Source organism: Benincasa hispida, chromosome 8 (genome assembly GCF_027475165.1).
Source record: "Benincasa hispida cultivar pf3 chromosome 8, pf3_genome.v1.1, whole genome shotgun sequence".
Lineage (NCBI taxonomy): Eukaryota > Viridiplantae > Streptophyta > Magnoliopsida > Cucurbitales > Cucurbitaceae > Benincasa > Benincasa hispida.
The window spans coordinates 62,172,500-62,184,824 of NC_143485.1; the positions used below are offsets into that span (position 1 = coordinate 62,172,500).

General features: G+C 33.1%; 2 protein-coding genes across 6 annotated transcripts; one reads left to right on the forward strand and one right to left on the reverse strand.

Moving 5' to 3' along the window:
- Window positions 1-1,962: 1,962 nt before the first annotated feature.
- Window positions 1,963-4,031, forward strand: LOC120082644 (Small nuclear ribonucleoprotein family protein). Of its 5 annotated transcripts, none has more exons than XM_039037897.2 (4): window positions 1,963-2,101; window positions 2,271-2,380; window positions 2,480-2,539; window positions 3,543-4,031. In XM_039037897.2, the coding sequence occupies exon 4, from the start codon at window positions 3,565-3,567 to the stop codon at window positions 3,901-3,903; it is 339 nt and encodes a 112-aa protein (XP_038893825.2). In that variant the 5' UTR covers window positions 1,963-2,101; window positions 2,271-2,380; window positions 2,480-2,539; window positions 3,543-3,564; the 3' UTR covers window positions 3,904-4,031. The 5 variants fall into 5 exon arrangements, with proteins under 5 accessions (XP_038893825.2, XP_038893826.2, XP_038893823.2 ...); XM_039037898.2 differs by having other exon boundaries at window positions 2,271-2,342; XM_039037896.2 differs by lacking the exon at window positions 2,271-2,380 and having other exon boundaries at window positions 1,993-2,101.
- A 1,679-nt stretch (window positions 4,032-5,710) lies between these two features.
- Window positions 5,711-9,358, reverse strand: DEG5 (DEGP protease 5). The gene is made up of 8 exons (XM_039038048.2): window positions 8,972-9,358; window positions 8,730-8,864; window positions 8,554-8,616; window positions 8,357-8,446; window positions 7,229-7,351; window positions 6,806-6,893; window positions 6,196-6,270; window positions 5,711-5,938 (listed from the first exon to the last, which is right to left on the reverse strand). The coding sequence occupies exons 1-8, from the start codon at window positions 9,188-9,190 to the stop codon at window positions 5,832-5,834; spliced, it is 900 nt and encodes a 299-aa protein (XP_038893976.2). The 5' UTR covers window positions 9,191-9,358; the 3' UTR covers window positions 5,711-5,831.
- Window positions 9,359-12,325: the final 2,967 nt, after the last annotated feature.

Here is a 12,325-nt window from a genome sequence, read left to right on the forward strand (position 1 = left end):
ATTCAAACAATCTCAGGCCCACTTCATCGAATCTCCACTAAGATTCAAACAGATTTAAATCGAAATAGGATGAAGTATCCAAAAAATCATCAATAATGGACAACATACACAAAAAAGGACCAAATATTGAAAGAAAGATAATATCAAACCTAGATTTCTCATATGTTTCAGATAGACTCTAAATCCCCAACTAAACTCTAACTTAAGATGAAACAATAGACTAAACAAAGGAAATAGTGAAATACCTTTATAATAAGGAAGCTTAAGGATGCAAATAACCATGGAGAAGGAAAATTTCAAGGTGAAAGTAGGGATATCTCGGGTGAGGTGAGGAGTTGGAATGGCTTCTGTGTATTTGAAGGTTTTTTAAAGCAGAGGTATTTTCATCCGTTTAAACAACTGGATAATTTGAATTCATAACATTTCAAATTCAATTTCAGGCCCTATCTCATTCGAGAAGGCCCGAGAAAAACCATTCTAACGAGTATTGATAAAGCGTGTTATTTTTTAAATGTGAAAAGTAAATGGGGTTATTTTGGACAATTTCCCAAAATCAAAACAACTTTCATTAATTTTCAATCCTCATACCTCATCAAGCCACTATTTTACTCTTTCTCCAAGCTTTAATTTTCTTATTTTCATTTTATTCTGGGAAAAGGTCTATGTATTATGAGGATTGATTTGTTGTGAGCTCAAAATTTGTAAATCCACTCTTTTAGAGAGAATTGTATACATAATGAGTTGGTGTGTTCTTTAATTTTTCCAAACATCTTGTAAGAGTTGCTCATGATCCCAAAAAAGAGGGGTTGTAACAGTTCGATCCTAATCCATGAAAAAGATTGAGTTTACTCTTGAACTCGTGTTATTCAAAATCTCAAGAGGTGATTGGAAAAGTGGATGTACGTCAAATTTGACTGAACCACTATAAAAATTTTCGGTGTTAACTTCTCTATCTCTATACTACTTTAATTTTGAAATTAATGTGTTATTATAGTTTATTACATGAACCACCATTATTACTCTCTCTCCAAGCTTCAATTTTCTTATTTTCATTTTATTCTTGAGAGAGGTTTATGTATTGTGAGACTTGATTTGTTGTGAGCTCAAAATTTGTAAATTCACTCTTTTAGAGAGTTTTCTCAAGTATGTTCTTTAATTTTTCCAAACATCTCGCAAAAGTTACTCTCGATCCCAAAAAAGAGGGGTTGTAACGATTTGATCCTAATCTATGAAAAAGATTGAGTTTCCTCTTGAACTCGTATTATTCAAAATCACAAGAGGTGCTTGGAAAAGTGGATACACGTTGAGTTTGACCGAACCATTATAAAAAATTTCGATGTTAATTTCTCTATCTCTATACTACTTTAAATTTGTAATTAATGTGTTATTATAGTTTATTACATGAAATTAATTACAATACTTGTTTTGTAGTTAATTGTTCATATTTGTATATTTTGGTTGGTAGTTCTTAAATTTCTACATTCACCGTCAATCTTGTTATTAGAATCAAATTGGGTGCTTTAAAGTATTATTATTAACTTCTTGATTATTTTGAGTTGAATTTATTTGTATGAATGTATGGTTTAAATTACTCGTTAGCAAAAAGTTTGTTAATTTATTTAATTGAGTTCTCATTTGGAAAAAAGTTTTAATTAATTTGATTAAACCCTACTCACCCCTCTAGGTTGCCATACCGACGATATAGTTTAAACTCTCGGTTAAGATGCATTAATTCTAATAGTTTATTTTGTTAATTCAACATTTGAAAATGTATGGGCGATTTTAAAGTAATATTAATAAATAATTTAAATTGTTCAATTATAGGTTTAATTGATACACGTGTCAAACACGATTTTTTCAAACGAAATCTATGAAGGTAAAAAAATTTAAACTGATACAAATTATTTTAATTGATATAACAAAAAAATGAGAAGAAAAATTGATTTTTTTTTCCTAAGAATTTGAGTTTTTATTTATTTATTTATGGGATGTTACTCCACTCTCTTTCATCGTCGACGAGAAGCTCAGAAACAGAATCGGCCGCCAAGTTCGCCTCTGTTCTGCCGTCTACCACCATCTTCTTTCTCCTTTCCTGCTGTGGGTATGATTCTGGAGCTTTTATCTTTATTGTTTTTTCTGTTTTAATTAGCCAAGCAATATGTTTTGAATATTCTACTTACTCCATTTCGGTGGATCCTTCGTGCTTTCGAGGTGATTCAAAATTGATCGTTTCTTTTCTCACTGCCATCTGATTACTGGGTTTCTGTTAGGTCGAACATGAATTGGCTGAATGCTGGGTTAGAAATTGAACCTGAATCAGACCAGCCTCTGAGTGGGCAATGGTTGAAGGGCATTTGATATAATAAATTGGAGATTAAGGGTTTTAAGTTTTAGTAGATGCTTACATTGATAGAATACTGTGTAAATGGAATTAGTGATAATCTTGACTTGTAACGTTTGAAATATGATCAATTGACAGCTTATTGAACAAGTACAACCCTAATCAGTCGGCCAGTTTCGAGGATGGTTGCATGGATGGGTGGGTCTACGGTTATTAGTTATTATGATTTGTTTTTTTTTTCTATGTTCCATACTTCATACCTTGCTGGCTTCTCGATGCATGTAATCTGTGCTCTAAATTCTAAAAGAAGGCCTAGTGAAAAGGTGAGATTTGTTTGGATTGATTCTAATAACTTTGATTATTGAAGGTTGCTAGTGAATGTTGATTCTAATTCCTTACCAAGAATTGCTTTGAAATCTGCTGCCATAACCATTTTAATTTTAACTATTTCCTTTAGTTCAAAGGAAAATGTGCTTTTGCTTTACCCTACCCTTGTTGAAACAGTCGTGCCCAAAAGGGTCACAACTTGCGTTAATTAGTCATGTCAATAGCTTTAGTCCAATTGAGTAGTTGTTCTCTTTATTCCTTCACTTTCCTCCTCCCTCTGTACCTTCAACTGGGCCTCCTTCAATATCATCTCTAATGGTGATTGTGAGAGACATTCTTTTTAGCTCTTTGTTCAATTCATAGGCTCACTCTATAGTGTTGCTTTTCTTGGTTGAGATAACTAGATAATTAAAGTGGGTTAGGTATCTTATATCATGATCTCTGGTAGAGTTATCATCATTGCTATCCATTACTTGTTGCTTGCATATGCCCTTATATGTGGTAGTTCTTCATATGGGAATTGTTCTTATGGTGAATACAGTTCTCTGCGTAATTGTATTCAGCTCTTAAGGACGATGTTTGTTATAATGGAATTGTGATTAAGACCTGATATTTTCCTTCCATTAGTTTTTCATTCCTTGCTGATGCTATAGAGCATGCTCCCTTCTTTTTAGAGTGAATTGTGTTTCTTGTGTTTAACATTCATTACTTTTACAGCTTTGATCTTTTCCTCTTTTCACAAAATCTTCAATCCTTCTCATTCCGATAATTGGAATGGAACCCCCTTTTTCACTCAGATTACACTGGCTTTAGTTGCAATTCTGATAATATAATTGGTCTTGCTCATCAACTACATCTACATTTCCACTTATAGGGATCAGTTGAAGTAACCATAGATGGAACAAGAATCAGAAGGATCCATGGTTCAGGATGGGAGCAATGTTGAGTCTAACCCAGAGAGTTTAGATCGTGTAGGAAAGGTGAGAAGGCTGTTGTTCCGTCGAATGCTCATAGGTATTAAAGATGGAAGGTTTTTCTTGGGCAGCTTTTACTGCATTGACAAGCAAGGAAATATTATCCTCCAAGATGCAGTAGAGTATCGTAGCACTCGGCATAGCTCGCCTTCTCCAATGGAACAACGGTGCCTTGGTCTTATTCTTATACCCAACTCTTGCCGTGTATCTTGTCATATAGATAGTACCATTGATGAAAAATTGGCAATGCTATCAGTTTAGCAAATAAGATCAAACCTGAGTTTATGAGGGGATGAAAAAAAATCTGCATACTTGTTTGATGAGAATGTTTATGACTGTTTCTATTACTACAGAAAAATAGTAAAACAATATGATGTTTTTGGTAGAAACATGGGATTAGGAAATACGTTTTGTTTCCCTTGATAGACTCTGAATAATCAGTGCACATTCTCACTTTCTTTATCAAGTTGAAGATTGCAATGCAAGATAGAACCTTTAAATAGATTGCCGAAGAAATCTTGAGGCTCGATAGAGATTGTTTTTTAAATTGGTAGTTTTTTTTAGGACCGTCTGGTAATCATTTTCTTTTTATTTGTTTTTTTGTTTTTGAAAATTAGGTCTATGGATACTATTTCTACTCCAAAATTTCTTTTTTTTTTTTATCTACTTTTCACCCGTGGTTTAAAAAACCAAGTTAAATTTTGAGAACTAAAAAAAAGTAATTTTCAAAAATATGTTTTTGTTTTTGGAATTTGGTTAAGAATTCAACTACTGTAATTAAGAAAGATGTAAATTATTATAAGAAATGTGGATAAAATAAGTTAAATTTTTAAAAACAAAAAACAAAACGAAATAGTTACCAAAGGTGTAGTATTTATTCTTTTCTTGTTTTTATAGATGACTTGATTTTCAATTAAAATAATGTCTAATTTGCATCTTTGTATATAATTCGAGTTGGGTTAGGTCAACCTAGATTATTCTTCTTTGTTTAAAGTTTGATTTCTTTGTATTGATTAATTTTTGAATTCTTAATATTTTTCTTTTAAAATTGTTAGGATATTTGTCTTGTTTAAAGTTTACAATAGATATCATAGATATTTGGTATTTAGCATATTAATTTTATGAGATTTTAGTTATTAGTCCTGCAGTATATAAATTTAAATATTTTTTTATTAAAAATAAAAAAACAAGTTATAACCCGACAATCCAATCAAATCCAAATTTTAAGGGTTGGGTTGGGTTGGAAACTTTATTTGGGTTGTTTAGATTGCCAATCAAATCAACTCGAATTTTTGAGTTGGTCCAAAAAAATACCTTCAACCCAACCCAATCCATATACATCTCTAATAATTGGAACTCCATTTGCCTGTTAGATATAGAGATAATTTAATCAAATCATAAAAAATATATATGAGCTTTGTCCCTTGTTTCTAATGTATCTCTCGTCCCTCTCTTATTCTTCCAAAAGTAACAATATTACTATTGACATTTTATAAAGACTAGAGAAAATTAGGATTTGGAATCGCGTGACAATAATCTAAATTGTGTGTCAATCTAACATTGCGTTCTTCAATGGTAATTTTAAAATGTTTATAATGAAAGGTCAAGGATAATCGTAGTGTTACAACTTTTGAAAGTGGTTGGGTAATTTGGAAACAAAGGGGAAAGCTTCAGAATATTTTTTAAGAAGGGCAAAGCTTAAGAATATTGTTTACAATTTAACCAAATGGTTTTGTTAATCTTTGCTCAATATGGCTATATTTGCTTCCTTACCTGTTTTTTTATAAATGTTTTCGAAGTTTTAAGCCAGATTTCAAATGCTTCAAGAAAGTAGGTTTTTAAATTTTATTTTCATTTTTAAACTTGCCTTGGAACTCAAATGTATTGATGCTAAGAGCTTATCAAGGACATTATTAAGCCAACTAGCAATCATTCAAACTCTTCCCATTGCATTTAATAAATATTAGCTTCAATAATAGAATTACCCAACAGAGAGAAGGAAGAATAACACAGCAAATAATTATTCACGATCCAGACCATGATCTTGAAATGCACAAGGATAATACACTTGAGAAAGCAAAATTCATTTATATTAGCAAAGTGTCATTTACAATTTGGTCTATGGTCTTGGAGAGGAGTTGGAGCTGCATGAATGGCTACTGTGTTCTCTTAAGATGGTAAAACTTTGTTCAAAATCTCTCACTGTAAGGTGTTCCATATACAATAAGGTATGGCACAGTCCGGATAACTGTGTCTATAGGTATAGCAAAATTAACACCAGAAGACATTCCAGTTCCTGCAGTGCATAACCAAATATGTATAAACACAACTTTGAACTCAATAACCACAAAAAATACCATTATTTGCTTGTTCTCTATTTTCTTTACTATTGTGAAGACTGTTCTTTCAAGTGGCTATAAAAAGTTGAGTTAGCTTTGATAATTAGTAAGCTAAGGCAAAGATATCAGCCACATTTGAAGTATAAGTGGGGAATATTATGCATCATATTTCCTCTAACAAACTAAGGCAGATGAAGAAATTGAGATCCTTCACCTTTGCGAGTGAAAGTTGCTGTGTTGACTCCAATAACATGACCGTATGAATCAACCAAAGGGCCCCCTGAATTCCCTGTAAAATTAATGTGGGTAAGTTAAGAATAAGATATAGTTATTAATGGATGAATTGGGCAGCCAGCAATGAACCAGAGATGGAATGAAAAGATCAAGATAAGCCAGTATATATATACATGAACTTTAACTGTTCAATAGTATAAAGAATCAAGATCAGTGGAATCAATAATAACCATCATGGGTTGGTTTAGTGGTAGTGGGAACATAAAAAAAAACTGAAGGGTTAAGGGATCATGGGTTCAATCTATGGCGGTCATCTACCTAAGATTTAATATACTACGAATTTCCTTGATACTCAAATGTTGTAGGGTTAGACAGGTTGTCTCGTGAGATTAGTCGAAGTGCGCGTAAGCTGGTCCGAACACTCACGGAATCAAAAAAATAAAATAAAATAAAATAATAATAATAAGGCATACACTTGCAATGAGAGTGATGGATGTAGAATAACTTTAACAAGAGGAAATAGAGGCAGCATGAAAAGATAATAGTGTTTGAATGGGCAAAATCTTATTTCAGTAAGTTGAAACATGAACCTGCACTAATAGCAGCATCTGTCTGAATAGCTCCCCTGATGGCTCTTCCATTTGGTGATGGAATTTCTCTACCCAATCCGCTGATCACCTGCTATCCAAACCCTGAATGATTTACGGTTCTCAATTATTTAGTCAATCTACTATATAACTCTGTTACTTGTAAAGAACACCAGGAGGAAACTTGATAGTGACACTTAGAGAAACTCTTACTTCATCAACGTTCTTTGGTAATAAAAGCATAAATGCGTTTGAGATGAGAGATATCTCACCTTCTATGATTATTATGTTTATTGTTAGAGAGAAGTATTTGTTTATTGTTAGAGAGAAGTATTTCACTATGGAATTTAGTTTTACCTTTGAATAGAAAATTCAAAGTGGGTTTCCTTAAATTAAATGGAGGAAGTAACATTATTGATGTCTTACCCCTGCTGTTAGTGTCTTCTCATAACCAAAAGGGTTGCCAATGGCATAGCAGCTCTGACCGACACGTAGATTTCGAGAGGTACTGAAGACTATGGGCTTTAGTTCATGTCCTTCAAGTTCCACCTGGATGTTACATGGAAAATTCAAACACACAAATCATGATACGACATAAGAGATTGACAATATAGATTGTCCAATCTGCCGTATTTGCACACCACATTTGGAATAGAAATGGGATGAAGGTCACCAAATGGTCAAAAATCTTAAAACGTTTTCATCTTTTACAATTAGCATCCTTTTGAAAAACTCATTAGAATAGTTTTTTTCGATCCTTTCCGGCCGAGATCGAACCCAAGATTCAAATAAAAAATTTTAACTTCTTTTTAATCATACATCCAAACAATTGATTTTTTTTTGTTTTTTTGGTAGAATCTTGGCCAAAATAAAGATTGAGATTGTATGTAATCTTTTGCAAATCTTACATAATCTTTACTTGTTTGAGAACAAAAGAAGCTTATACATTTGGACACTCCGACACTTGTTGGATACATATCGAACACTTGTCAGCACAATAAATATGTGTTTGACAGTAGATGTACAAAGTCAATATAGGTTCATAATTTTTTCGACACATATTAAACACTTATTAAATGTACTAAATAGACGCATAATAATATATGACGAATAAAAAAACGCTTTAGATCAAAATACATTAAACTCAATTTTTAAAGTATATAAATACACAATAAACTTGTTGACGTTTAAAAAGGTTAATAAACGTGTTCTTTCCATGTCTATGTCTTTGATTTTTTAAAAAAGGACGTGTCAGTGTATGAGTGAGTGAGTGTCATATATATATTCTAGTATCCATAACCATGCTTCTCAAAGACCTTTTGAAGGGAATGAAGATACGAATGCCCTATACACGACTCTTGAGCTAAATTAGCACATCAATAGAGAATTTATATATGGGCACCATTTCAGATGGGATTGCATGAATGTCAAAACTGAGTGAAGTCATTCCCTGAATTGACAGCACCTAGTTTTCACATAACGAAGCAAACCAGAAGCATAAAGAAAACTAGCGGGAAAAGAAAAGGAAAAATACAAGCAAGCTTGATTCAATACCTTAAGAACAGCTAGATCATACTCTGGATCAAAACCAACAATCTTTGCTTCTTTATAGATTCCATTTCCTTTTACATCAACTAAATTTACCTACAGAAGAACCCACCCAAATCTGAGAAATAATGGCTAGAGACTGCAAGCATAACATCCACTAAAAATGCACAACAATCCAAAACACAGTAATTAACTATCAAAACCTTACAACGCTGTAATCCACTATTATCAGTAGCCAATGCAGAAACGACATGGTAATTAGTGACCTGTCCACAAGAAGAAATGCTTCAGCTAACGAACAAAGATAGGTAAGTTCTCTAGGGGATTATGGAGTTGGCAAAAAAAAGAAATGTAAGAATCAAAGAAGAGAAGGGCTTACGATATGGCCAAATTTATCCCAAACAAAGCCGGAACCAGTCCCTTTGACCTTGGCATTTTCATCTTCTCCAGAAGGGTTTTGAGGGTTTTTAGCTACTTCAAGGTCCTTAATGTAAACGACGGAAGGCGAAGTTTCCTACATTGGAATCGAGAACCAATAGAAGAAAACAGATAAAAACAAGACCCAAATTGAAATGAAACTGAAGAAATCGACATTATATTGTCGCAGAGAAAGAGAGGGACCTGGAAAAGGGCAACGATTCGATCTTCTTCTTGTGGAATGTCGTCTTGCAGTTGGGGAAGAGCGGCGTAAGTGGGAACAGGGAAAGCGAGCAGGGAAGCCATTAAAGCAGTAGGGGCAAACACAATGGCTCTTCGGGAAGTGATGGGTAAGGGATTTTCAGCGGAATTCGGAGGAGATGAAATTGGAAGAAGACGAATTCCGAGAGAGCCCAACGCCATGGATTTCCACTTTGTTTCTTCAACCAATCTTCTGCTAGCAATCCGATTATCTTCCTCGGCGGTTGAGATAACTGTTCTGTGGACTTTTGAAGGGGAAAAAAAACGACCAATGGAAAGTTTATTTATTTAATTATTTTTTATTTTGAGATCAACCAATGAAGTTGAGTTAGGTAGGGATGTTTGGAGCATGAGAGTTATAAACTTTAGCGACACATAGGAGGTATTTGACTCACTAATATGAGTTGAGTTAAATTGATATACCAATCCAATGTTTGACTTACTAACTTTAAATATTGATAGAGTTAGTTGGTATACTTTACCAACTCACCCAACTCTCCTTTCTTTCAATGTTTTTAATAGTTTTCCACCCATCGGCCACTTAGGCGAATATTCCTATCACACTCTGAGAACTAACTTTGGGCTCCGACAACCACCTTCGATGACAACTTCGACAACCAACTTGGGGTGCCGATAACCTTTGAGCGACCAACTTCAACAACTAATTCTGTGCTTCGACAACCACCTTCGATGACAACTCTGATGATTTAACTCCTACGATTAATTTTAGACTTTGGCAACCACCTCCAATAACAATCTCCAATAACTAACTCTGACAACCACCTTTGTAGGCTCTGACAACCATCTCCGACTACAAACTTCAACGAAAATCACCTTCGATGGCCACCTTTGAGTGAGAAACTCCGATAACCAACTCGGAGTTTCGACAACCACTTCTAATGACAAACTCCGGCTACCAACTCTAATACCACATTTATGTGACCAACTTCAGGCTCTAACAACTATCTCCGACTACAAACTCCGACAAAAACCATCTTTGATGGTCAACTTCAACGACTACCTTTGCGCAACCAATTCCGGGCTCCAAAAACCACCTCCGACGACAAACTCTGACAACCAACTAGAACACCACCTTAGTGTGACCAACTTCAGGCTCCAATATCCACCTCCGATTACGAACTCCAATGAAAATCAACTTTGACAACCACTTCTGACTATTATAAGATTGGTGATTGTTAACGTATATTGTAGGGTTGTTGATTATATAAATAATAGTATTTTGTCTACAATAAGTGTAATATTTATACGTAAAAATTTGTAAAATATATTATTGTTTAATTGAATTCATATATCAAATGAGTGTTAAGAATATTTAGACAAAAAGTATATATGTACTTGAAAAGTATGTAACATATAACAAAAAAAAAAAAAAAAAACCATAAATGAAGATTTTTTTCTCGAACATTTTTTACAAGAATTAGTGAAAAATGAAGATTTGTTCTTTGATGATCCTCCAAATTTGGAGGAATTGAAAGTGAAATTGTTGTATACATATGGGTGACATTTCATTGGTTGTTAAGATGATGGGAGAGGTTCAATTAAAAAAAAAATCATGATAGAATAAAAATACAGAGCAATAACAGGAAGAAGACGAAGAAAAAGAAGAAATGATAATGAAATCCATGTAGAAAAATTAGAAATCGAAAGTTATGATTTTTCTTTGGTTTCTCATTTTATTTAACCATACTTTTGTAAGAAATATAATAGATTAATTGTTGTTCATTACCCAAGAAAGAAAGAAAGAAAGAAAGAAAGAAAAGCTTTTTAAAAAAATTGCAATTCATATTTTATTCCTACAAAGATGGGTAGAATTATTGAATAGAAAAGTTTTAAAACAAAAATTGTAATCATAAAAACAGGTTATATAGAGTTCAAAAAACTATACTAAATACCTCAGACATATAAACTTAACTCTGCATCTGAAACATAGACATGAACTCAGACCAAATAATTATGCATCTTAAACACATACGTATACATTCCACAAATATATGAACTCCAAACACCCTATCTCAAGTCAGTGCCGTAAACAACCCCATAATAGTGTAAGGAGTCGTGTAAGACATAAGTTGATGCTTTGAAATAGTGGGACTTATAAATTCATGAGGCCAAACAAGGAATAGAGTTAATAATTTTACACTTTCCAACACCTTGGCTCAACCACCCCTAATGGTAGGAGTATTTTTTTTTTTTTAAACTCTTTTTAAAGGTTTAAGGATATTTTGAAACTCTTAAAATTTCAAGGATATTTTTAACAAAAAATACAAAGTTTTAAAGTACTTTATATAAATTAGCCTAGATAATGTTGGGGTTAATGCCCTAAATCTCGTAGGGTCCTATAGTTTGTAAATGTTATTGAACAAACTCATTGTCTATTTAATAAAATATATGATATTTTATTCAATATTTTAGTTGCATTAACCACAAACCAATAAATTAACATCCAAGGTTATTTTGTAGCTTAAACATGTATGTAGAGACATACGGGTGGATCATGTTTAAGTGATAACCTAAATGGTTTGTAGTAGACGGATAAGGGTGGGTACCTTATCCTGGTGACACTACGAGTATGACCCATCTTGTAAGTGTTAGAATTGTTGTAAAGTGCTACAAATGATCTATTCCTAATCATTCATGTATAGACATGTGAGCGAGGATATTCTATACAAGGGGGTTTGTATAAGATGTTGGGTTTTATGTCCTAAAACTCGTGGTTTGTAAACAATAAAATTTATTCTAAAAATTCAATAAGTTGTTATTGAATATATGTATTGCTTATTTCGTTTTAGAAATCCAATAAACTAAAAGACCTATGACTATTACATGAGTATTTGAATTTTATGTGAAGACATAAAAGTAGATTAGGTTCGAGTAAATAGTTAAAATGATCTATAGTATATGAATGAGGTTGGGTGCTTTATTCTGATAACACTATTAGAAGCGGCCCACTTTGTAGTTGTTACAAAGAGTTGTAAAGTGCTACAAACAATATGATCCTAATTCGTACATGTTATGACATGAGAAGTGGGAGCGTCCTATGCAATGGATTTGTACAAGATCGGACCACGAAATAAGTCACTCTTACTTTATAACGTTGTTTACTGTATAAGACTAACTATTTCAAAGTGATGACCTAGGTAACTTGACCTTAATCCTGAGCTAACTATGAACTCCTATTTATTCGGGATTATCCTTAGATTTGCATGGTGTAAACCTCCATTTCAAGGGTAAGACCGAGTAGATAGTTGGGGACATAAGGTGTAAGATGATATTCGC